At 40.2% G+C, this 24154-nt stretch overlaps 1 protein-coding gene across 4 annotated transcripts in view; it reads right to left on the bottom strand.

Moving 5' to 3' along the window:
* The window catches only part of ipo11 (importin 11), a 420430-nt gene that overhangs the window by 188706 nt on the left and 207570 nt on the right, over nt 1-24154 (bottom strand). For all 4 annotated transcript variants that reach the window (XM_073064510.1, XM_073064512.1, XM_073064513.1 and 1 more), the window contains 3 exons: nt 16963-17058; nt 12369-12482; nt 10847-10968 (listed from right to left, as the gene is read on the bottom strand). In XM_073064510.1, the coding sequence (XP_072920611.1) occupies nt 10847-10968; nt 12369-12482; nt 16963-17058 (332 nt within the window). The remainder of the gene's footprint in view (nt 1-10846; nt 10969-12368; nt 12483-16962; nt 17059-24154) is intronic.

The following is a 24154-nucleotide window of genomic DNA, read 5'->3' as shown; positions in this document are numbered from 1 at the left end:
GCTTCTCGTCCAACTGTACTCCCAGATACTTGTAGGTCTTAACCTGCTCCACACATTCTCCATTAATGATCACTGGCTCCATATGAGGCCTAGATCTCCTAAAGTCCACCACCATCTCCTTGGTCTTGGTGACATTGAGACGCAGGTAGTTTGAGTTGCACCATATCACAAAGTCCTGTATCAGTTTCCTATACTCCTCCTCCTGTCCATTCCTGACACACCCCACTATGGCCGTGTCATCAGCGAACTTCTGCACATGGCAGGACTCCGAGTTATATTGGAAGTCAGATGTGTACAGGGTGAACAGGACCGGAGAGAGTACGGTTCCCTGTGGCGCTCCTGTGCTGCTGACCACTGTGTCAGACCTACAGTCTCCCAACCGCACATACTGAGGTCTATCTGTCAAGTAGTCCACTATCCAATCCACCATGTGAGAGTCTACTCCCATCTCCGTTAGTTTGTGCTTTAAGATCTTGGGCTGGATGGTGTTAAAGGCACTAGAGAAGTCAAGGAATGTAATCCTCACAGCACAACTGACCCCATCTAGGTGAGAGAGTGATTTGTGCAGCAAATACGTGATAGCATCCTCCACTCCCACCTTCTCCTTATACGCAAACTGAAGCGGATCCCGGGCGTGCCTGGTTTGTGGCCTCAGATTCTGTATTATCAGCCGCTCCATGGTCTTCATCACGTGCGACGTCAAGGCAACAGGTCTGAAGTCATTCAACTCCTTTGGTTGTGGTTTCTTCGGTACCGGGACAATACAAGATGTTTTCCACTGTCTGGGTACTCTTCTCTGATCTAGACTCATGTTGAAGATGCGCTGTAGTGGTTCTCCCAGTTCAGTTGCACAGGCCCTCAGTAATCGTGGGGAAACTCCATCCGGTCCAGCCGCCTTGCTGGTACAGATCTTCCTCAGTTGACCTTCCACCTGTGCAGCCGTAAACCTGGGCGTGGGCCAGGTCTCCTGTGAGTGGATATTTTCCTGTGAGGGAAGTAAGCCTGGTGTGGAGTTCTGCAGTGAGGGTGAGATTGTGCTGTCGAACCTATTGAAGAAGTTGTTCAGCTGGTTCGCTTTCTCCACATCTCCACTTATGTTTGCCCCCCGCTTTGCACCACATCCGGTGATGATCTTCATCCCATCCCACACCTCCTTCATGCTTTTTTCCTGCAGCTTTTGTTCTAACTTTCTCCTATACTGCTCCTTTGCCCCCCTTATCTGTACTCTGAGTTCCTTCTGAACTCTTTTAAGCTCCAACCGATCACCATCTTTAAAGGCCCTCTTCTTCTGGTTTAGGAGGCCTTTGATGTGACTAGTGATCCAGGGCTTATTATTGGGATAGCAGCGAACAGTTCTAACAGGAACAACCGCATCCACACAAAAATTAATATAGTCCGTTCTGCATTCAGTGACCTCCTCAACGCCCCCACAGAGCCCCCCTTGCAGTACATCCCAGTTAGTAGTACCGAAGCAATCTCTCAGGGCCTGTTCAGCTTCAGGAGTCCACTTTCTAAAAGAGCGTGTGGTAGTGGGATGCCTCATCACAATTGATTTATATCTTGACTGTAACAAAACCAGGTTGTGATCAGCTTTCCCCAGTGCAGGCAGCGGGGATGCACTATATGCATCCTGTACGTTTGCATACAGCAGGTCAATAGTCCTGTTACCCCTGGTGTAACAATCCACGTACTGGGAGAAAGCAGGTAGTGTCTTGTCCAAAGTCACATGGTTGAAGTCCCCTGTAATTAACACCAGTGCCTCAGGGTGTTGTGTCTGAAGCTTAGCAACGGCGTTGGTTGATAACAGAAATGATCATTTCACTGTTTCAATGTATATATGATAAATAATTGAATCTGAGGGTTGTCTCAAATGGGCCAAATCCCCACGGTAGTGGTTTTGGTCTTCCTCTAGGTTTCGATCCTTTTTTGTCTCCACCTTGACATCAGACGTGCAATTTGAGAACACAAATATGAATGACAGTGAAACTGGAAATAAAATTGTATTTCGACTGCAAATTGAAGTTGCCTGTACCCCCAAAGTTAATGTTACAGACCTGCAGGTTATGAGTAAATGCACATCCTTTATTTTGCCTTTCAAAAATTGGAAACAATTTCTGGATTGAAGAAGAAATGAGAACCAAAAGTTAACATTAGAAATTTACACAGGTGACTTTCCCCTAGATGGTGAGCTAATCAAGTTCTTTGAAAGGTAGGATCTTGGACCACATTACATCAGTAAAGATACAAATTAATCAGATAGTAAAAGCACAAGATGTTATTTGTCTCTGAACCAATCTGGCTCTGCAAATGGAATGTAGCCAGTCACGTTCCTTTTCCTTCTCTGCAGAGTCAGCTATCTATTTCAGATAATTTGAGTAAATGTTACGTTGTCATTTTGCAATTAGTGCATTGTAACTGCTGATAACTAACTAGATCATTATTGATAACAACCTCACAAAATGGGTTAGCGAATACTACAAAGTCCAATTAAAACTGGATCATTTCTCGATGTTCCTGTTCAGTGGCATTGTAGGAATACCTTGAGCAGGACTGCGGTAGTTAAAGAAAGCAGCTCACTGTCACCATCTTGAGGGCTATTTGAGATTGTAAACAAATGCAAGCTTTGTCAAAAAGGCATTGAATTTATAAATGAATTTAAAAAAGAAACATTAATGCTTCCCCAGTTCATCACATTTGTAATGAAATATGAAGTCAACTATAGTGAAAAGACAATAAAATCACACTATTTACAGTATGTTTTCAAAAAATTTCTTACAGAAAAAATAAACATCAATTTTCAATCAGGAACATTTAAGTCTATAAGTTGACATCAATTATAGCTGGAAGAAATAGTTCAGGTGATTTTATTGATAGTATAATGCAAAGACAAAGAATATTCTTTCAAGTCCCGGTCTCTGATTAAGTAGATAGGTGATACAATATGATGACTTCAAAGGACAAGCTGCTTGGATGAACTCATGTTTGCTTTGAATTAGCCAGAAATTATGTGACCAACGATACTGATTGCTCTGGACATTCTCCCTTTGAAAAACTAGCATTGTTATTTACAGCGATTTAAATTGCAACAGCAGCAAAATTTACAATTTTTAATGTCATTACTATATTACTGAGTTCAAATTCTGGTGCAAAATTGCATACAGATATTCATATACTGCTGTCAGTAATACCCTGCTCCTTGCAATGCTCAAAGTTCAAAGTATATTTATTACCAAACTGCCTGCTATGTCATTATATACTACCCTGAGATTCAATTTCTTGTGGGCATTCATAATAAAAGCAAAGAAACACAATAGAATCAATGAAAAACTGCACACAACAAAGACAAACAACAAATTGTGCAAGTATTCAAAGGATGGATGGATAGGATAGATGACAAGCATTGAGAACCTAAGTTGTAGAGTCCTTGAAAGTGAGTCCAATAGGTTGTGGAATCAGTTCAGGGATGGGGTGAATTAAGTTATCCCTTCTGTTACAAGAGCCTGATGGGGTTAAGGGGTGATAATTGTTCCAGAACCTGGTGGTGTGTGACCAGAGGCTCCTGTACCTCCTTCCTGATGGCAGCAGCAAGAAGTGGACATGGTGGAGGACCTTGATAATAGATGCTGCTCTTCTACGACAGTGCTCCTTGCACATGCTCAATGGTGAAGACAGCTTTTCCATTGATGCACTGGACTGTATCCACTACTTTTTGCAGGCATTTCTACTGAAAGGCATTGGTGTTTCCATACCAGGCCGTGATGCAACCAGTCAATACACTCTCCACCATGCATCCATAGAAGTTTGACAAAGTTTTAGACTACATGCCAAACTTTCACATTCTTTGAATTGTTTGTGCATTCTTTGCATTGTGACTGGGTACTGGACATATGACAGATTCTCTGAAATAATAACACTGAGAAATTTTAAGTTGCTGACCCTCTCCACCTATGATCATATGAGGAGGATTTGGTCATGGTGCTCTGCTTTCCTCCTCCTGTAGTCAATAATCATTCATTTGTTTTGCTGATATAGAATGAGAGGTGTTTGTTGTGGCACCATTAACGATTTTCAGTCTTCCTCCTTTATGCTGATTCATTACCACATTTGATTCGGCCAACAAATACAATGTTGCAATTAACTCCAAAATTACAATCTGACAACATCAAAATTTACTGAGTGAGGTAAATTTGATGTACAACAATGTAGAGGTTATATCCTTTAAACAATTTGCTGAGTGTTTGGATGAAACTTGTTTTCAAAAGAAGAAATTTTCTTGTCAAGAATGATATGACGTGAGTTTGTAGACTGATGTTAGTTTTTTTTTTAAAACAAAACAATTTTTTTTAAAAACTCACAAAGTTCAGGACATTTGAAGAAACTGCAAAGTTCATAAAGTACACAGACAGTATAACATTAGACAAACTGGAATCGGAAATGCTGCAGTGGATTGATTTGGATAATTTTGAAATGCAATTGATTGATTTACAAAGCAGCTCAATTTGGAGGCAAAGATTTGTCAACTTAGCTGAACGAGAAAATATTGAAAGATATTGGTTTGGGACTGGACTTAATTGAAAAATGTTACAATGGAAATATTAACAGTATTTTCAACCACATACTTATGTGCAAGTTATTATTTTCAGTGATGAACCTGGTCAATTCTAATTATTGAAGTAGACGTACTAATGAAACTAGTGGTACATTCATAGCTCTCAAAACCAACGAAATACAAACTAGATACAAAATATTTCTCATTGTTAGTGCAGCAACAGAAGTCTCACTGAGTATAGAGTGTGATTATTATCCTTTCTTGATCTTTTATGAATGTCACACCCTGCTATCAGATGTGCGTAAGCGTGCTCGATGACGGTCACCAGATGAAAAAACAGATGGTGAGCCGCAACACCACATTAGTGCAGAGGATTTTATTTAGTGCCAGGTGGGGGAAAAAAAGAGCAAAAGCTCCCCAAAAGTTGTGAAGAAAAAATAAGTATTTACAAATAGACCAGTGTAAACAATCAAATACAAAAACTTACAAGTATACATAGGCTCTCTCCATGACAGACTTTGTCATTAATTTTCCAATAGAACTGTTCATCTACTGTCAAATCCAACTTCAGCACCTTTCAGCAAAGCCAAACTGAAGGTTTAAATCTGCCCACATAGGGTGTAGTGCGCCTACTCCAACTCACCCAGGTATTATTTTAGGACATCCCAAACTGTCCCTTGGGTCTTTTGGGGCCGTTCTGCTGTCCACAAATTGATGTAACAGTGTTGGTGAAAATAAATGGAACTGTTTGGAATGCCTATGTCTTGAATCCTAATTTTTGAGTTATAAACCAGTAGAGCACATTAACAGAGAGGATTGTTTTGACCAGTCAAGATAGTGATTGCTTTACTGTTAGGGTATGTAAATGGTGAACTGCCAAGAACTGCAGAATGGGAAGGCAAAGTGTGTGAACTACTGAGGAAACTAGACCGGGGACAGAACAAAGAGGAGTGACTAACCAGGCAAAGGGGCAAGGTTAGCGGGAGAATTAGCATTGCCAATTTGTTCTGTCACAATGAATGTGACAGCAAGCAGACAGCGGAGTAAGTTGCCGGTTTTCAGGAAAAAGTTCAGTTTTTTTTTCCAAACTACTTGGGATTAAAGAGGCACGACTGCGCAGGCGCATGACCTCAGAGTGCGGAAGATTTTAAAAGAACACCGCCATATCCAGCGGGCAGCGGAGTGAACTGGTACAGAGTGATAGGGCTTCGGCAGAAATGGGAAGAGGCTGTCTGCAACCGTTGAGTCTAACAGCAAAGTTGTAGGTTACAGGTTTATTTATTTAGAGCTAACAGTAGGATTAAAGGTATGCATTTTGGATTAGTATTGTGCCTGGAGTGCCAGATGTGGGGACCTTGGGAGACTCCCAGCCTCCCCCAGGATTACATCTGCTCCAGATGCAATGAGATGAAGCTCCTTAGGAATCGTGTGAGGGATCTGGAGCAACAACTTATTGACCTTCAGCTAATTAGAGAAAGTGAGGAGGTGACCGATAGTACCTATAGAGAGATAGTGGACAGCACCTCTGTAACAATCCCCCTCAGGAATTGATATATAGTTTTAGATACTGTTGGAGAGGTTAACCTGACAGAGGAAGACCACAACGAACGGGACTCTGGCACTCTGCCCAGTGTCGTGATAAAGAAATCAAGGAGAAATGCTGTCGTTAAAGGGGATTCCATCGTGAGGGGAACAGACAAGAGATTCTGCAAGCCGGACAAGGATACCCAGATGCTGTGTTGCCTCCCTGATGCCAGGGTACGGGATATCTCGGATCGGGTCCAGAGTATTCTAAGAGAGGGCGAGCAACCAGAAGCCTTGGTACATGTTGGTACCAATGACATAAACAGAAAAAGAGAGGAGGTCCTGAAGGAAGATTATTGGGAGCTAGGAAGAAAATTGAAAAGCCGGACCTCCAGAGTAATAATCTCAGGATTACTGCCTGAGCCACGCGCCAATGATGGTAAGAATAGCAGAATTAAGCAGATGAATGTGTGGCTAAGTAACTGGTGCAGGGGGCAGGGCTTCAAATTCTTAGATCACTGGGATCTATTTTGGGGGAGGCATGACTTATACAGAAACGATGCGTTACACCTGAACTCAAAGGGTACTAATATCCTGGCAGGATTGTTCAATATAGCTGTTAGGGAGGGTTTAAACTAAGTTGGCAAGGGGAAGGAAACCAGGGTGTTAGGGTCAAGGAAGAGGAAAATAGTAATAAGTCAAAGATACTGTGCAGCAAAGATGGTAAGAAGGACAGGCAGGTGAATAGACAGGATAATTTGCTGTGTGATAGAAATATAGCAAAATCAGTAACATATACTGATCTAAATGTACTATATTTAAATGCCCGCAGCATTAGAAATAAAGTGGATAACCTTGATGTACAGCTACAGGTTAAAAGATATGACATAGTGGCCATCACTAAGTCATGGCTAAATGATGGATGTGATTAGGAGCTGAATGTTCAAGGATACACTGTGTATAGGAAAGATAGGGAAGTAGGTAAAGGGGGTGGCGTGGCCCTGATGGTAAGCGATGATATCAAATCACTAGAAAGAAGGGACATAGGATCAGAAGAAGCAGAATCCCTATGGGTCGAGTTAAGAAATGGCAAGGGTAAAAGACACTAATAGCAGTTATATACAGGCCTCCAAACAGCAGCTGGGATGTGGACTACAAGTTACAGCTGGAAATAGAAAAAGCGTGTCAGAAGGAAAATGTCAAGATTATTATGGGAGATTTTAATATGAAAGTGGATATGGAAAGTCAGGAAGATACTGGATCTCAGGAGAGGGAGTTTGTAGAATGCCTACGGGATTGCTTTCTGGAGCAGCTTGTCCATAAGCGTACCAGGGGATCAGCTGTTTTGGATTGGGTGCTGTGTAATGAGCCTGAGGTGATTAGGGAGCTAGAGGTAATGGAATCCCTTGGAAGTAGTGATCATAATATGATCGAGTTCAGTTTCAAATTTGCAAAGGAGAAGCTGGTATCAGGTGTATCAATATTTCAGTGGAACAAAGGAAATTACAGAGGTATGAGAGAGGAACTGGCCCGTTGATTGGAAAAGTAAGCTAAATGGAGGGACAGTAGAGCAGAATTGGATGAAATTTCTATAAGAAATAAGGAGAGTGTGGGAAAAATATATTCCAAGAAAAAAGAAAATCATAAAAGGAAAAATGACACAAATGTGGCTAACGAGAGAAGTTAAGGCTAAAATAAAAGCAAAAGAGGCAGCGTGCAAGGAAGCAAAAATTAGTGGGAAAACTGAGGATTGGACGAATTTTAAAAATTTACAGAAGGAAACTAAGAAAGTCATTAGGAAAGAAAAGATGAATTATGAAAGGAAATTGGCAATTAATATAAAAAAAGGACACTAAGTTTTTTTAAATATATGAAGAGTATAAGAGTGACACGGGTAGATATAGGACCTATTGAAAAGGATGCTGGAGAAATTATAATGGGTAACAAAGAGATGGCAGAGGAACCAAATGAGTATTTTGCATCAGTCTTCAAAGTGGAAGACATTAGAACATACTTGATAGCCAGAGGTCTCAGGGAATAGAATTAGGTACAGTCAAGATTACTAGAGAGAAAGTGCTTGAGAAGCAAAATGGACTAAGGATAGATGAGTCTCCCAGACTGGATGAAGTGCATCCACAGGTTCTGGAGGTGGCTTTGGAAATTGAGGAGGCATTGGAAATAATCTTCCAGAAATCAGTAAACTCTGGCACGGTTCCGAAGGACTGAAAGGTTGCAAATGTAGTTCCGATGTTTAAGAAAGGGGGGAGGCAGCAAAAAGAAAAATGTAGACCTATTAGTCTGACATCGGTAGTTGGAAAGTTATTGGAGTCGATCCTCAAGGATGAGATTATGAATTACCTTGAGGTGCATGACAAAATAGGCCCAAGCCAACATGGTTTCATGAAGGGAAGATCCTGCCTCACCAACCAATTGGAATTTTTTGAGGTAATCTCAAATAAGATTGACAAGGGAGAAGCTGTGGATGTTGTGTATTTGGATTTCCAAAAGGCCTTTGATAAGGTGCTGCATAAGAGGCTACTTAATAAGATGAGGGCCCATGGAATTACAGGAAGGATATTGGAATGGGTGGAGCATTGGCTGATAGGCAGAAAGCAAAGAGTGGGAATACAGGGATCCTATTCTGGTTGGTTGCCAGTTACTAGTGGTGTTCCGCAGGGGTCGGTGTTCGGGCCTCTTCTTTTTACACTGTATATCAATGATTTAGATTATGGATTAAATGGTTTTGTGGCTAAGTTTGTGGATGATACCAAGATAGGTGGAGGAGCAGGAAGTGTTGAGGAAACGGTAAGGTTGCAGACAGACTTGGTCAGTTTAGGAGAGTGGGCAAAGAAATGGCAGATGAGATGCAATGTTGAGAAATGTACGGTTGTACATTTTGGAAGAAGAAACAATCGGGCAGATTATTATTTAGGTGGGGAGAAAATTCAAAAATCGGAAGTGCAAAGGGACTTGGGGGTCCTAGTGCATGATACCCTAAAGGTTAACCACCAGGTTAGATCGGCAGTAAGGAAAGCGAATGCTATGTTGGCATTCATTTCAAGAGGAATAGTGTATAAGAGTAAGGAGGTGTTGATGAGGCTCTACGGGGCACTGGTGAGGCCCCAGTTGGAATACTGCGTGCAGTTTTGGGCCTCCTATCTTAGAAAGGATGTGCTGATGTTGGAGAGAGTTCAGAGAAGATTCACTAGGATGATTCCTGGAATGCAGGGACTAACATATAAGGAGCGTTTGCCGGCTCTTGGATTGTATTCATTAGAGTATAGAAGAATGAGAGGGGATCTCATAGAAACATTTCAAATGTTGAAAGGGTTGGACAGAGTAGATGTGGAAAGGCTGTTTCCCTTGGTGGGTGAGTCCAGGCCAAGAGGTCACAGTCTTAGAATTAGAGGGTACCCATTTAAAATAGAGATGAGGAGAAATTTTTTTAGCCAGAGGGTCGTGGATTTATGGAATTCGTTGCCACATACAGCTGTGGAGGCCCAATCATTGAGGGTGTTTAAGGAGGAGATTGATAGGTATCTAATTAGTCAGGGTATCAAGGGATATGGGGAAAAAGCCAGAAATTGGAACTAGATGGGAGAATAATTTAGCTCATGGTGGACTGGCGGAGCAGACTCGATGGGCCGAATGGCCTACTTCTGCTCCTTTGTCTTGTGATCTTGTCTTGTTGTCTTGCGATGTGCATCACAGCTTATAATCTCATATTCACATTTGTGTTACATATGAGGTACAACACAATAACTATACCACTTGCAAAGAAAGTTTAATTTTCAATCGTCTTTTTAAAAGGTTTTCAAAAATGCTTTATTTTAATCTGTCTGCTATACTTTTATTAATAGTTAAATCATGAATACACATAAATAAGCAACAGGATTAATCATTTTTCCTTTAAAAAAAATATAATTATAGCTACTGATCCACTAATCAATGATAATCTCTGCTCAAGGTTACTATGGCATACCAGAGGATGTCTTTTTTAGAAGACTATCACCAATTTGGACACAGTTTCAAAGAGGTTCACCACTCCTACATCACATCAATCCTGGTCAAGAACTCCGCAAGAAAATCCCAAGAAGTTTGCCATACACAATTTCCCCAGCACAGACCTATGCTGACACTGCTTAATTAGATTATGGATTTCTAAAAGTACTGTTGTAACTTCCTTAATTGATCTCAATGTTTTCCGGTAAGAAATAACAGGCCCATAGCTGCCCACCTTTTGCCTTCCTCCTTATTTGAATATTGGCTGCTTTCCAATTACTTTTCCTTAGCCTCATAGTATTGGAATCAATGTGCACTTCACCATCTCTCATCCATAGAGAAACTCTTCATGAACAACCCATTTACCTTCAAATGACTAAATATGTAATTCCATTAGAGGATTACAAATTGAACTAAAGCCATTCATGCACCTCATCTAACATGTGAGCTATTCTCATCTTTTCTATAAATTGTGCTTAAGTACCCTCAAAAGTCAAAATACACAATTTGAAGCCAGTAATATTATTGTCTGCATGTTTTCCAAAAGTAGAGCATGCAAAGTGAAAACAATCATAGAATCAAAACAATACAATAACATTAACAACACACCTAAAATCACTAACAAAGCCTAAACTAACTTCCAATGTGAAGCAGTCAGTAATCATATTAGGCACTTTCAATGGATATCTCAAATAAATACCAACTTTAATCAGTTCAGTGAAGAATATATACAGACAGCTTTATGCTGTATGAAAAGTAGAACTGACTTGCCTGTTTTCTGACGGCAAGAGCGAAAGTAATGCCAAGGCAGAAAGCTTGCGCCTCTCTGGTTGTGTGATGTTATCCATTCGCTCAACCCACATCTCAATTAAACTGCCAAGAAGCTGATCCATCTATATAGAAGGTAAATTCAATGGACTTAAAAGTTCAAATTAAGTTAAATAGTTTGACAATGGAGAGATACATTTTAAAATTCATCTTAATTGTGCAGTCACAATAATAAATATATTATGATGTAATGTTCAATCATAATTATAATCTGAATAAACATTGAAATGAAAATGAGACCAAAAAGCTAAAAAGTTGTGTTTATGACAATTCAATTGCAAAAAAAGCAGATAACTTATCTTAAACTGACAAAAACAGTTACCAGAATTGACCCAAAAGTTCAATTAGAACAGTACAATGTTCCTGTGAAAATCATTACTCAAATTTTCCAAAATCTAATGTTTGTAAACAACTGAAATTACAATGAAATGTGCTCATTAAGAAAATAACCTTAGATAAATTTTAATACATTTGAAATTCCAGTTCCTTGACAAATTTCTCCCACAATGCACCAGTTCTGCTGTACTTTACATGATTACGTAACTGAATGCAGTACTTACTTACTTTTGAAATGCATTCTTTAATTACACAAATTACACATATTATTTTTAATAAGAAATTATTTCCAAACAATTTCTTGGATTTTATTTCTGACGATCCTACATTTCACCATTCCCAATACTTTGCAGTTTAAAGAATACCTCAGTGGTTCAAGAATAAATTGGTATCTCCTAAATTAAAACATCATTTCAACGGCATTTGATTTTACATCATTTTTGATCCAATTTTGCCTCATGCTTTTATACAAAATGTACTGTATTGTGGGAATGATTGTTACATGACAAACTTGCCAGCACACTTTTCAGAAAAGCTACTTGAGTACCTTAAACTGTTTATTCAGTAGTTAAGAACATACATAATCAGGGATAATGATGGTGTTTAAAAAAACACAAAATTGCAGCCACCCAATTGTGATTCCAAAGACAAAATATAAAATCTGTAATTTAATAGTGATAATGGAAAATTCATAGGCCTCAAACTACTTCAACATAAAATGAGAAAAAAGTTTGTAATTCTATTTTGAAGTTCAAATGTGAACAGTGAAGTATGCCAGAATTTTTACTGTCAAGTATATCGTATTGTTTCTGGTATCAAAGTCAAATAATAGAGTATTTCTGAAACTTTTTATATACAAAGCTTCAGCAAAAAATTCACAGGAGACAAAAAAATGCATAAAAAGATCAAACCTATAAAAATACATTTATGAAGTACATCAATATATTCAGTAAGGAATATTTGTTCCTTTTTAATCTATCTGAGATTTTATTACCTATTATAGCTAAAATAGAGTTACATTGCTCATCTTTGCTGTACTACTTTTACGATCCTATGCAATCAATTTCTAAACCTGTGGTTGTGACTTCCATCATACTGTTGTGTCAGAAATAGACTTGCCAGCACTTACCTCACGATTAAGCTCTAATGCAATCTGGTTGAGGAGGGAAGAGAAGAAGACTGTATTTTGCAATAGCACTCGCCCTGTGATGCCCAGGTATGTCGACATTATCACTGGATATCTCTGAAGTACATGAAAATACAAATTCTGTTCAATGTGGCTCCTTTATGTGCCAATTTATTGCATCAAAAATAAATGTTTTGAAGGCTTCCTTTGTTAATCCTTTAGTTCTCCTTTCTTATGTTGGAGAAATTTTAAAAAATAGCAACTAACCATCTGAATAGACCAGGAAAATAATTTTTATTTTCAGCATCATAACCTGTTTAATTACAAGATAGCCCAAATGCCTTCATACAAAATGCTAGTTTACTTGCTCAAATACGGTGCAACCACTTTATAAATAATTTAATGATACAAAATATCAGGTTTGGTCATTTAGTTTCTCAATTATGCCAATAGCTTGGCTAATTAAAGGCAATAAATACCCTAATTAGGCAATCTCACTCAGAAATTTCATATTGGAAACTCAAAATAGAAACTGCTGGAAATCCTTAGCATCACTGGAGAAAGAAAAAGAGTTAGTGCTGTAGGCACTTCATTAAGAGACTATCTACATTAAGGTAGTGCTAGCTTAGAGGATGACAGAAGCCCTGCTTCTTTTCCTTCTCTTCATTGTTTTCATTCATCTATTTCTATTTCTCTCCCAGACAGATCTGAAAAAATGGCAGATAGAATTTAATAAAGACAAGTGCAAGGTGTTGAACTTTGGGAAGATGAACCAGGTAGAACTTACATAGTGAACGGTAGGGTAATACAGAGTGAGGTAGAACAAAGGAACCTGAAAACACAGAGCCATAATTCCTTGAAAATCACAGGTAGATAGGGTGATAAAGAGAACTTCATAAATAGAAGTATTAAGTACAGGAGTTGGCATGCTATGTTCAAGTTGTACAAGACATTGGTGGGACCTAATTTAGAGTATTGGATTCAGCTCTCGTTGCCTACCTACAGGAAGTATATCTAGGATTGGTGCAGAGAAAATTTATCTTTCCTTTCAGTTAGTCCTGACAAAGGGTCTCGGCCCAAAACGTTGACAGTGCTTCTCCTCATAGATGCTGCCTGGCCTGCTGTTTTCCACCAGCATTTTGTGTGTGTCAGGGTACTGCAACTAGATGACTAAGGTCAGAGTGACCTTGGTTCGTGAAAGTGCTTGACGAATGTCAAGTCATCACTGTCCACAAGGTCAGACATTTTGTACAGTGAGATTTAATAAATACAGTGCATTCCTCCAAAGCCCTCAGCTGTGGTATGTGGTGAACAGGATAAATCGCATTTGATTTCTTGTGTTGGCAAGCAGTGAAATATCAACAATAAATCTGAGGCTGGAACTGGGTTTGGAAACATTAGGAGTGAAAGAACATAGGTAATTGTAGACATTGCTGGGGTTTGGAACACTGGGGATGGAAGGGGTTGTCAGGGAAGGACTGACCAACTGAAGCATACAAGTGTACAAGCCAAAGGTTACAAAGAGGTTGACATATCCATGAAGGGATTGACCACAGGATGGCATTGCTGCTTAAGACTATAACACCACAAGACCTAGAACCAGAAATTAGGCCATATGGCCCATCGAGTCTGCTCTGCCATTCAATAATGGCAGATCCTTTATACCCCTCCTCAGCCCCACTCCATAACCTTCAACTCCAAGTCTAATAAAGAAGCTATCAAGCTCAGCCTTAAATACACCCAACAACCAACAAGTGAAATGAGCAATATGGTGAAAATACTCTTTGACTGCATGTTGATGATGCCTCTTGACAGATTTAATCCATAATGTTAGTTGGGAAACAGAATTTGAACTACTTGGAATGGATTGGGGAAGACAGAAACAATGTCCTTCCCTGTGAGAGACAGTGGTGGTGGTGGGGGGGGGGGGGGGGGGGACTTATCCGTAGTTACAACGGTTAGTTTTATCTGATTTATTGGAGAGGGTTACAATTACAGCATTCTTCTGGTCCCCTGGTATATTCTCCATTTCCCAGAATGAACAATGAAATTGCAGACTTGTGGCTAATGGTCTAAGTCACTGAGTTTTAGAACTACAGCAGGCTATCACCTGTTCCCAATGTTGTCTTTTATTTAGCTAGGATATGATCTTACAGTTTACTTGTTCTGTAGTGGCAGAACGGCTATTGCAAATAGGCTACTATGTTAGTGTGTTAAAATTCAAGATGGCTGAATGACATTTCCTGTATACAAGTGTAAAGGAGAACGAAGTAATTGCTACTTCGATTTGACGCAGCACAAAATAAACACAGAGCACAATAACAATAATAACTATTATTATTATTATTATAATAAAAATAACAAATATAAATACTTAAGATAGCTTATATACATTGATTGTATGTCAATAAAGTGACGCCACGCAGAGGAGTGTCTATACAGAAAATAATAAAGAAGTGATGGTTGGAGGTGTGAAGGTGTTGATCAGCCTTACTGCTTGGGGAAAGTAACTGTTTTTGACTCTGGTGGTCCTGACATCCTACTTTGCCTTCTCCCGATGGGAGTGGGAAAACAGTCCAGGAGCCGGATGTCCATGTCAGGGTCAGAGTTGTGGGTGAGGTCTTTGAAGTGTTCCTTTCAGCAGCTGTTGAATCGCAGCTGCCTCTCTGTGCTTCATAAGTTCACAACTATTCTTGGCTCTCAGAATGGTTGGGCCTAACCAGTCTTGACTGTGTACATTGATGTTTATCAGTAAGTTGTTGGGCCTCCTATGTTACTTCCACCCAACATATGTTCTTAAGTTAGGTGATGGGTTTTCTGCTGGACATCTACTTACAGAATCTACTGCAATTGTTTCTTTACCCATGGCAAACTGTAGAGATTCAATCCGGTTAAACCTTGTATTTCTGATTAATTAGCTCATGGACTTTCTCATTAAAACCAAGGTAGAACATACAAGGCAAATGGTAGGACACTGAGGAGTGCAGGAGAACAGAGGAATCTAGGAATAGATACAAAATTCCCTAAAAGTGGTGTCACAGGTACATAGGGTAGTAAAGAGAGCTTTTGGTACACTGGCCTTTATAAATCAAAGTATTGAGTATAAGAGTTGGAATGTTATGGTGAGGTGTATAAGGTATTGGGTGAGGTTGAATTTGGAGTATTGTGTGAAGTTTTGGTCACCGAATTACAGGAAGGATATTAATAAGGTTGAAAGAGTGCAGGGAAGGTTTACAAGGATGTTGCCAGGATTTGAGAAACTGAGTTACAGAGAAAGGTTGAATAAGTTAGGACTTTATTCCCTGGAGCGTAGAAGAATGAGGGGAGACTTGATAGAGGTATATAAAATTATGATGGGTATAGATAGAGTGAATGCAAGCAGGCTTTTTCCACTGAGGCTAGGGGAGAAAAAAACCCAGAGGACATGGGTTAAGGGTGAAGGGGGAAAAGTTTAAATGGATCATGGGAGCGGGGGGCTTCTTCACACAGAGAGTGGTGGGAGTGTGGAATGAGCTGCCAGATGAAGTAAATGCAGACTCACTTAAAACATTTAAGAAAAACTTGGACAGGTACATGGATGAGAGTTGTATGGAGGGATATGGGCCAGGTGCAGGTCAGTGGGACAAGGCAGAAAAGTGGTTTGGCACAGCCAAGAAGGGCCAAAAGGCCTGTTTCTGAGCTGTAATGTTCTATGGTTCTATCCTGGTTCTTCTTGGTGCAGAAGCCAAGTCTATTCACCAGTGCCAATTAAGGTGGAGTCCACAGAAGACAGCATACTGTGAAAATCCTGTGGTTCATGTGGTAGGGAGTCTACAGGCTGCCTGATAAGAGCTCCCTATGGGGGATCCTGGGGAGATTAAACACTCATCTTCCTTTCCAGAATGTTTCTGTTGATTCTGTTGTGGGGTCAGTTTATTTTATTTGGAGATACAGCAGAGTAACAGGCCCTTCCAGGCCAACAAGCCCATACTGCCGAATTATATGCATGAGACCAATTAACTTACTATCCCATATGTCTTCGGGATACTGGATGAAACCTGAGCACCAAGAAACCCACACAATCATGGGGACAATGTGCAAACTCCTTACAGATAGTGGCAGAATTGAACCCAGGTCACTGGTGCTGTAATGGCATTACACTAACTACTATTCTATTGTGTTGTTTGGTGGAGATAACAGAACAGACGAGACAGTGATCACTCCAGCAGCTTATGGTACATATTACAGCACCAGGTGGCACAAAAATTAGTACTGCTCTTTCACAGCTCCAGTGACAAAGATTTAATCCTGACCATTAGAAGCAGTTCAGATTGTACATATCATTGCTTCCCTCCCAGGTGATCTTATTTCCTCCCACTTCATGAAAACGTGCATGCAGCTTCAGTGGCTACTACAAGTTACCACAGACTGTGAAATGAAAATTGCCTGTGTATGCTCTCACTTGGAAAGAACTGCCAGCTGATTCTGTTCATTGCTATAATCTCCTTCTTGGGTTTCACTTTTAAACCTGAGATATACGTGCTAGACTTACAAATGGTTTGCTTAACACTATGTTAATATGAAACTGCACAGCACCTAAAGATTTCTAAATTCCTACCTCTCCATCCAAGATTCCTTTAACGACCGTTGGAAGAAGTGGCTGAAACATCTGAGGCCCTAATATAGGGTTCACTTTTAGAACATTTTCTACAACCTGTAAAATAATAATATTTATTAACTGCATAAGAGGTCATGAAGAATTCTGAAACAGCTATAAAATTTGAGAAAATTGGTACAATTTTCAAAATACTTAAATAATGGAGAACCAAGGAAGACTTGACTTTCTGTAATCTTAAACATTTCTACAATGAATTAAGATGGCATGCAACATATATGGAAAACAAATATTATAATTATCGGAGTTCCTAAATGATCATCTGATAAGTTTTCGTCTTAGAGTAAAAAGACAACTGAAAATAGGTTAGGTAAATTACTCACATCTTAATTACATTTATGTAGTAGCACATATGTAATATAAACTAAACAAAAAAACTGATTTTTGTGTTACTTCGTGTATAACTGCTTGGAATTAATTTTAAATCCATTTGTTTCAGTTTCATAGAACTCAGAGCAAGGGCTCATTTCTTCTACCTGAAATTTACAGTTTCAATTAAGAGCTTAATGCTCAAATCCAGCATACCAAGCAGTTATAGTCACTTTCTTTAAAATCTTGATGACTATATTTGCACAAGGAAATTTTAAATTAGATTTGTCCTTCAAATCTGATTGTTTTTTCAAAATTACAAATGCACCTGACAATATGTTGTTCATCAGTCCTAGATTGCTGCTTCTCCATGTCTTAATATCATGGGATACCAAACAAACCACTATTTACCAAGGTAACACTAAATTCAAATGGTTACATTTTATTTACTCTGAGAAACAATGACTTGCCACAGCAAACACAAGCTGTTTTCCCTAAGTTGGTATTTTTTGCATCCGATAATTTCACAGGGCGTACTGCAACAGTCTGAGTTCAGGCGACTGAGTTACTAAATCAAGATCAATAACTCAATCACTGGCTTCAAGTTCAACTCATCATGCTGAAAAGCACAGTCAACATGTATTATACTGTTCTGAGCAGAGTTAGAAAGAGAGAATTCTTCCATCAGGAATTGATGGAATGCACAAACTGCTGGAGGAATTCAGCAAGTCAGGCAGTATCTATGGAAAGGAGTAAATAGGAAATGTTTCAGGCTGAGATCCTTCATCAGGACTGGAAAGAAAGAAGGAAGAAGCCAGAATACGGTGGTCAGGGAAAGAGAGGAATTACAAGTTAGAAGGTGATAAGTAAATATAGATATGGGGGAAGGTAAGTGGGTGGTGGTGAAGTGAGTAACTTGAAGGTGAAGGTAAAGGGCTAAAGAAGGAATTTGATCGAAGAGGAGAGTGGGCCATGAGAGAAAGAAAAGTATTTAGAAATCCTTTGTCAGAACTCATGAAGTACAGAAAGATGGCATTCCTGAATTGTCCACTTGAATTTCTTATGAGAAGGAACTGTATCTGGGCTATGCAGAATGCAAAGCTGACTACCTTGTTCAAAAACACTTTTGAGATCTTGATCTTGAAACAACTTTTATTTCAGCTTACCAAAGGCTCTGTCAGCATACTGAACACAAGAGTAAATTTCATCATGAATGCCTGCCTTCACTGATGGTGTTGAGCTTCTTGACAGTTGTTGAAGTTGCATTCCTTCCATCAAGTGGCGGGCATTCATTCATGTTTCTGATTTGTGCATAAGAGATGGGGAAAAGGCATGGGGCAGTAGGAACCAAATCACCTGCCCTGACCTGATCTTGTAGTCACAGTAATCGTGGCAGGAAACTTGGTAATGGCAATGTCATTGTATGTCAAGGGTAACTGCTCACATTAGTCTTGCCATCTTCAGAAGTTTTCTGATGACTCTGCCATAGTTGGATGCATCAGCAAGGGAGATGAGGCTGAGTACGGGGCTACGGTGGGAAACTTTGTCACATGGTGCGAGCAGAATCATCTGCAGCTTAATGTGAAAAAGACTAAGGAGCTGGTGGTGGACCTGAGGAGGGCTAAGGCACCGATGACCCCTGTTTCCATCCAAGGGGTCAGTGTGGACATAGTGGAGGATTACAAATACCTGGGGATACGAATGGACAATAAACTGGACTGGTCAAAGAACACTGAGGCTGTCTACAAGAAGGGTCAGCGCCGTCTCTATTTCCTGAGGAGACTGAGGTCCTTTATCATCTGCCGGACGATGCTGAGGATGTTCTAGGAGGCTGTGGTGGCCAGTGCTATCATGTTTGCTGTTGTGTGCTGCGGCAGCAGGCTGAGGGTAGCAGACACCAACAGAATCAACAAACTCATTCGTAAGGCCAGTGACGTTGTGGGGGTGGAACTGGACTCTCTGACGGTGGTGACTGAAAAGAGAATGCTGTCCAAGTTGCATGCCATCTTGGACAATGACTCCCATCCACTCCATAATGTACTGGTTAGGCACAGGAGTACATTCAGTCAGAGACTCATTCCACCAAGATGTAACACTGAGCGTCATAGGAAGTCATTCCTACCTGTGGCCATCAAACTTTACAACTCCTCCCTCAGAGTGTCAGACACCCTGAGCCAATAGGCTGGTCCAGGACTTATTTCCACTTAGCATGATTAACTTAGTATTATTTAATTATTTATGGTTTTATATTGCTATATTTCTTCACTATTCTTGGTTGGTGTGGCGGTAACAAAACCCAATTTCCCTTGGGATCAATAAAGTATGTCTGTCTGTCTGTTTCTTTTATTGAAAATAGTTACACAAAGATATTTTTGTAGTGTGAAGTTACTTCCCCATAGCATTTGTTGATTAGCAAACATAGGTAAACTTCAGTATATCCTTGGATTTTTTTTCTCTGACTGCTTCAAGAACTCTGCTTGTCCTACTAGGGCATATATGTCAAACTCAAGGCCCGCGGGCCAAATCCGGCCCACGGTGGAATTATCTTTGGCCCACGAGATAATATCTAATTACTATTAAAGCTGGCTCCAGTAATCGAAGCGCCTATGGCGTATGATATGGCTAATGCTGAGTTTATTCAGGTACCAGGTTTTCAGGGTTTTTAGTGTTTATTCGGTTTCCCTGGTTTATTTCCTGAATATCATTAATGAATAAATTTTTTTCTCTATTAGATCTGGCCCGCCGATATATTGCATGCACCACTAATACTACAAATCCCACAATGCACTGCCAGTGCATTGCTCGCGCTTGCCTTACTCTCTCATCAGCATCCTTATGGCGCTAGTCACGTGTGGTCAACTTTCAGCTATCCCTCACCCCAAAAATGGCTGAACGAAAGGTGGACTTTGAAAACAGGGGTTTTCAAGGCAGGTGGGAGGCAGAGTATATGTTCGCAGATATAAAGGGCAAACCTGTTTGTCTCGTGTGTGGAGACGGTGTGGCTGTAATTAAAGAATATAACGTAAGACAACACTATGAAACACAACACCACGACAAATACAAGCATCTGGACAAGAAACAGAAGCTCCAGAAGGTAGAAGAGTTGAAAAGAAGTCTGGCGTCACAGCAGGCTATGTTCACAAAAGCCAAAACACAAAGTGAGGCTGCTGTAAAGGCTAGTTTTATTGTGGCAGCAGAGATCGCTAAATCAGCCCGGCCCTTTACCGAGGGAGAATTTGTTAAAAACTGCATGATGAAAGTTTGCGACGTCGTGTGCCCAGATAAAAGGCAAGCATTTTCAAATGTGAGCCTGAGCAGAAACACCGTTGCTGACCGTGTACGTGAGCTTGCCACCAATCTACAACAACAGCTGGTGGGGAAGGGAAGAGATTTCATCGCATATTCCCTTGCTGTGGATGAGAGCAGGGACACTTCTGATACTGCCCAATTGTCAATTTTCATTCGTGGAGTGGACTCAAGTCTGTGTGTAACAGAGGAACTTTTGGGATTAAGATCAATGCATGGCACAACTACTGGAAAAGATCTCTTTGAAGAGGTATCCAGATGTGTAAATATAATGAGGCTGCCTTGGGATAAACTTGTGGGACTGACGACAGATGGAGCGCCCGCGATGTGCTGTCAAAAGAGTGGATTGGTGGGCAGGATCCGGGAGAAGATGCGGGAGGAAAACGGCGCAGGTGAGCTGACAGCTTATCACAGCATCATACACCAGGAATCGTTGTGTGGCAAAGCCTTGAAAATGGAACATTTAATGAGCACCATAACACGAGCAGTTAACTTCATAAGAGCCAAAGGTTTGAATCACCGCGAGTTCAAGTCGTTTCTGGAGGAGTTGGGTTCAGAATATAATGATTTGCCCTATCACACAGAGGTGCGATGGTTAAGCCAAGGAAAAGTGCTGAAAAGATGTTTCGAGTTGCGTGAGGAGATCTGTCAGTTCATGGAAAGCAAAGGGAAAGACACAACAGAGCTCCGGGATAAAAAGTTGCTTTGTGAAATGGCGTTTCTGTGTGACATCACGAGCCATCTCAATGCGCTCAACCTGCAGCTTCAGGGGCGGGGTCGTGTGATCATAGACATGTACGCTGCAGTGAGGGCTTTTAAAACCAAGCTGCGCCTGTGGGAGACGCAGATGCAGCAAGAAAACTTGAGCCATTTTCCGTGTTGCCAAACTATGAAAGAGCAGGTTTCTACCGCAGTGTTCCCACGTGCAAAGTTTGCTGAAAAACTTAGCATACTTGGTGCCGACTTCACACGGCGATTTGCTGACTTTGAAGCCCAAAAAAGCAGGTTTGAACTGCTCAGTAATCCATTTGCAGCTGACGTGGAAAGCACACCAACCAACATACAAATGGAGCTGATTGAACTCCAATGTAGTGACACACTCAAGGCAAAGTATGACTCGGTGGGCGCTGCACAGTTTCTACGTTTCATTCCCGACACAATGCCCCAGCTGCGTACCCAAGCTGCTCAAATGCTCTCTATGTTTGGCAGCACATATCTGTGTGAACAACTGTTCTCTTTGATGAAGATAAACAAAACATCACACAGGAGTCGTCTTTCTGATGAACACCTTCACTCAATTCTGAGGATTTCCTCAGCTCAGAGCCTGACTCCAAACATTGATGAACTTGCATCCAAGATGAGATGCCAAGTATCTGGCTTAGACTAGTGTGAATCACAGAGTGTTGGCCTGTGGAAAAATGTTTTCATTAGAAATTACTCCGGAAAAGCTGCAGATAAAGCCATAAGAAATAAATGCAACTGATTTTTTATTTATTTAATGTTCAATGTTGTTTTTGTAGGCAATAACCTAAGCTTTGTTAGTTCCAGGTTAATATGTGTAATAAATTCATTTCAATAAGTTTTGCAATAAACGCTGAACCAGTCCGGCCCTCGACTTGCACCGATTTTTTAATTTTGGCCCACTGTGTATTTGAGTTTGACACCCCTGTGGAATCTGAAGAGGAACTATCTTTTCAGTGTCTTGAGTTGCCTGCTCTGATTACTGAACATTTTTAAGTGACGAAGTATGACTGTGCTAATTACAGAGTGTCGGAGTTTCTCTTGAATTGTCCTGCACAGTCAAAGTAATCGTCAGGGTCCTCCTCAACTCTTATCCCAAAGGCCAAAGAGAGAATTTGATGCGCGAATTCTCTCCACTCAGATACACACTGCAATACCTCCAGAAATACTGCAGGGAAAAGCACCAGCTCCTATACAAGTTTCTTCTTAAACTAACCAAACGCTTTGATTCTGTTAATCAAAAGGTTTGTGAAATAGTCTCCTCAAATTAAGCCGCACAGAGAAACTTGTCTACATCATACACTTGCTTCATGAAGGCATGCAAGATGTAAGTTAGCCTGTGTCTTCTACAGTACTAACCTCAATGAGACAATGAAACATGCCTATACCATTGCTCCAACACTGTGCCCCCTACCATATGACATGCTTCCAACAATATAGCTTCACAGTGAGACACTAGAAGATTTGGATGAGACTCTACATCTGAACATCCACCCCTGGGTGAAGGCAGACATTAATGAGGAAATTCACCTCTGCCTTCAATGCACCACTACTGCCATTAGTTAACTGAGGAAAAGGGTGCTTGAAGATTTGAAGATTGAGACCGCAAACCTAGCTTGAAACTCCTGATCGTCAAGGCAGCAGTGATCCCTGTCCTTCCATCTACCTCTGATTCCTGGACTATCTATGACAAGTTAAACAAAACAATGCATAATCATAAAATTGTATCTATAAGGTGGCTTCCTCTTCCACCATTTCATGATGTTTACTAATGCTACAAATTAAACTGTAACATTACTGGTACAACCTAATCAAAAAGGCCAGGATGAATTAATTGGTTATAAAAAGCATGAGAGCATTAGTTAAATTCAATTTAGAACACAGAACATTACAGCAACATACAGTCCTCGATGTTTTGCCAATCTTTTAACCTACTTCAAGATCAATCCCTCCCTCCCACATAGCCCGCCATTTTTCTATTATCCATGTGTCCCTTAAATGCCCCTAATGTATCTACTTCTAACACCACATCTAGCAGTGAGTTCCACACACACACAAACAAAATATTTTTAAAAACTTATCTCTGACATCTCCCCATATCTTCCTCTAATCACCTTAAAATTATGCCCCCTCATATTAGCATCTCTGGTCAATTCCAAAATCTGTCACGAACACCCTAGAAACTGTGGTAACCAAAGCTCCAGCTTTGATTTTCCATTATTCATGAAAGCTACGTAAGAGCTGCTATTTTCCATATTTTGTTGCTAAGATATAAAAGCTTTGCAGTGAATTGCATAGAATGTCCATTTCAAATTTTAGGCAACGAATGTCATTATATACAACAGAAATGAAAATTTATTGTAGTAAAGAAACCATGGGATAAACCTTTGCTTCTTAAAATCAATTTGTTTCTAAAAGCAAAGTCACTTAGCTATCTGGAATAACTACAGTGAAGAAGCATATTTTTAAAAACAATTTTTCAGAAGTACAGTTGTGGAAGTAGATTCACGGCTTCAGTAAGTGAGACAGAAAACTCTAGCTACAAATAAGCATATCAATCATTTATTTACAAACAGTAAATGATTCGGCCAAACATTTAAGCCCCCCCACCACCACCATGTTACACAAACTGCAAAACTAGATATTTAACAGATAATTGGCTAAGAATGCATGTCTGGAGCATATTTCCACAATGGTTCTGTGTAGTGTACCTTGGGGACAAAAGAAAGAGAGAGAACCCTAGCCTCCCACATAAACTATTCTTATATCCCCAGGGTGT

This window comes from Hemitrygon akajei, chromosome 13 (genome assembly GCF_048418815.1).
Source record: "Hemitrygon akajei chromosome 13, sHemAka1.3, whole genome shotgun sequence".
Lineage (NCBI taxonomy): Eukaryota > Metazoa > Chordata > Chondrichthyes > Myliobatiformes > Dasyatidae > Hemitrygon > Hemitrygon akajei.
This window is presented reverse-complemented; position numbering and strand designations above follow the sequence as displayed.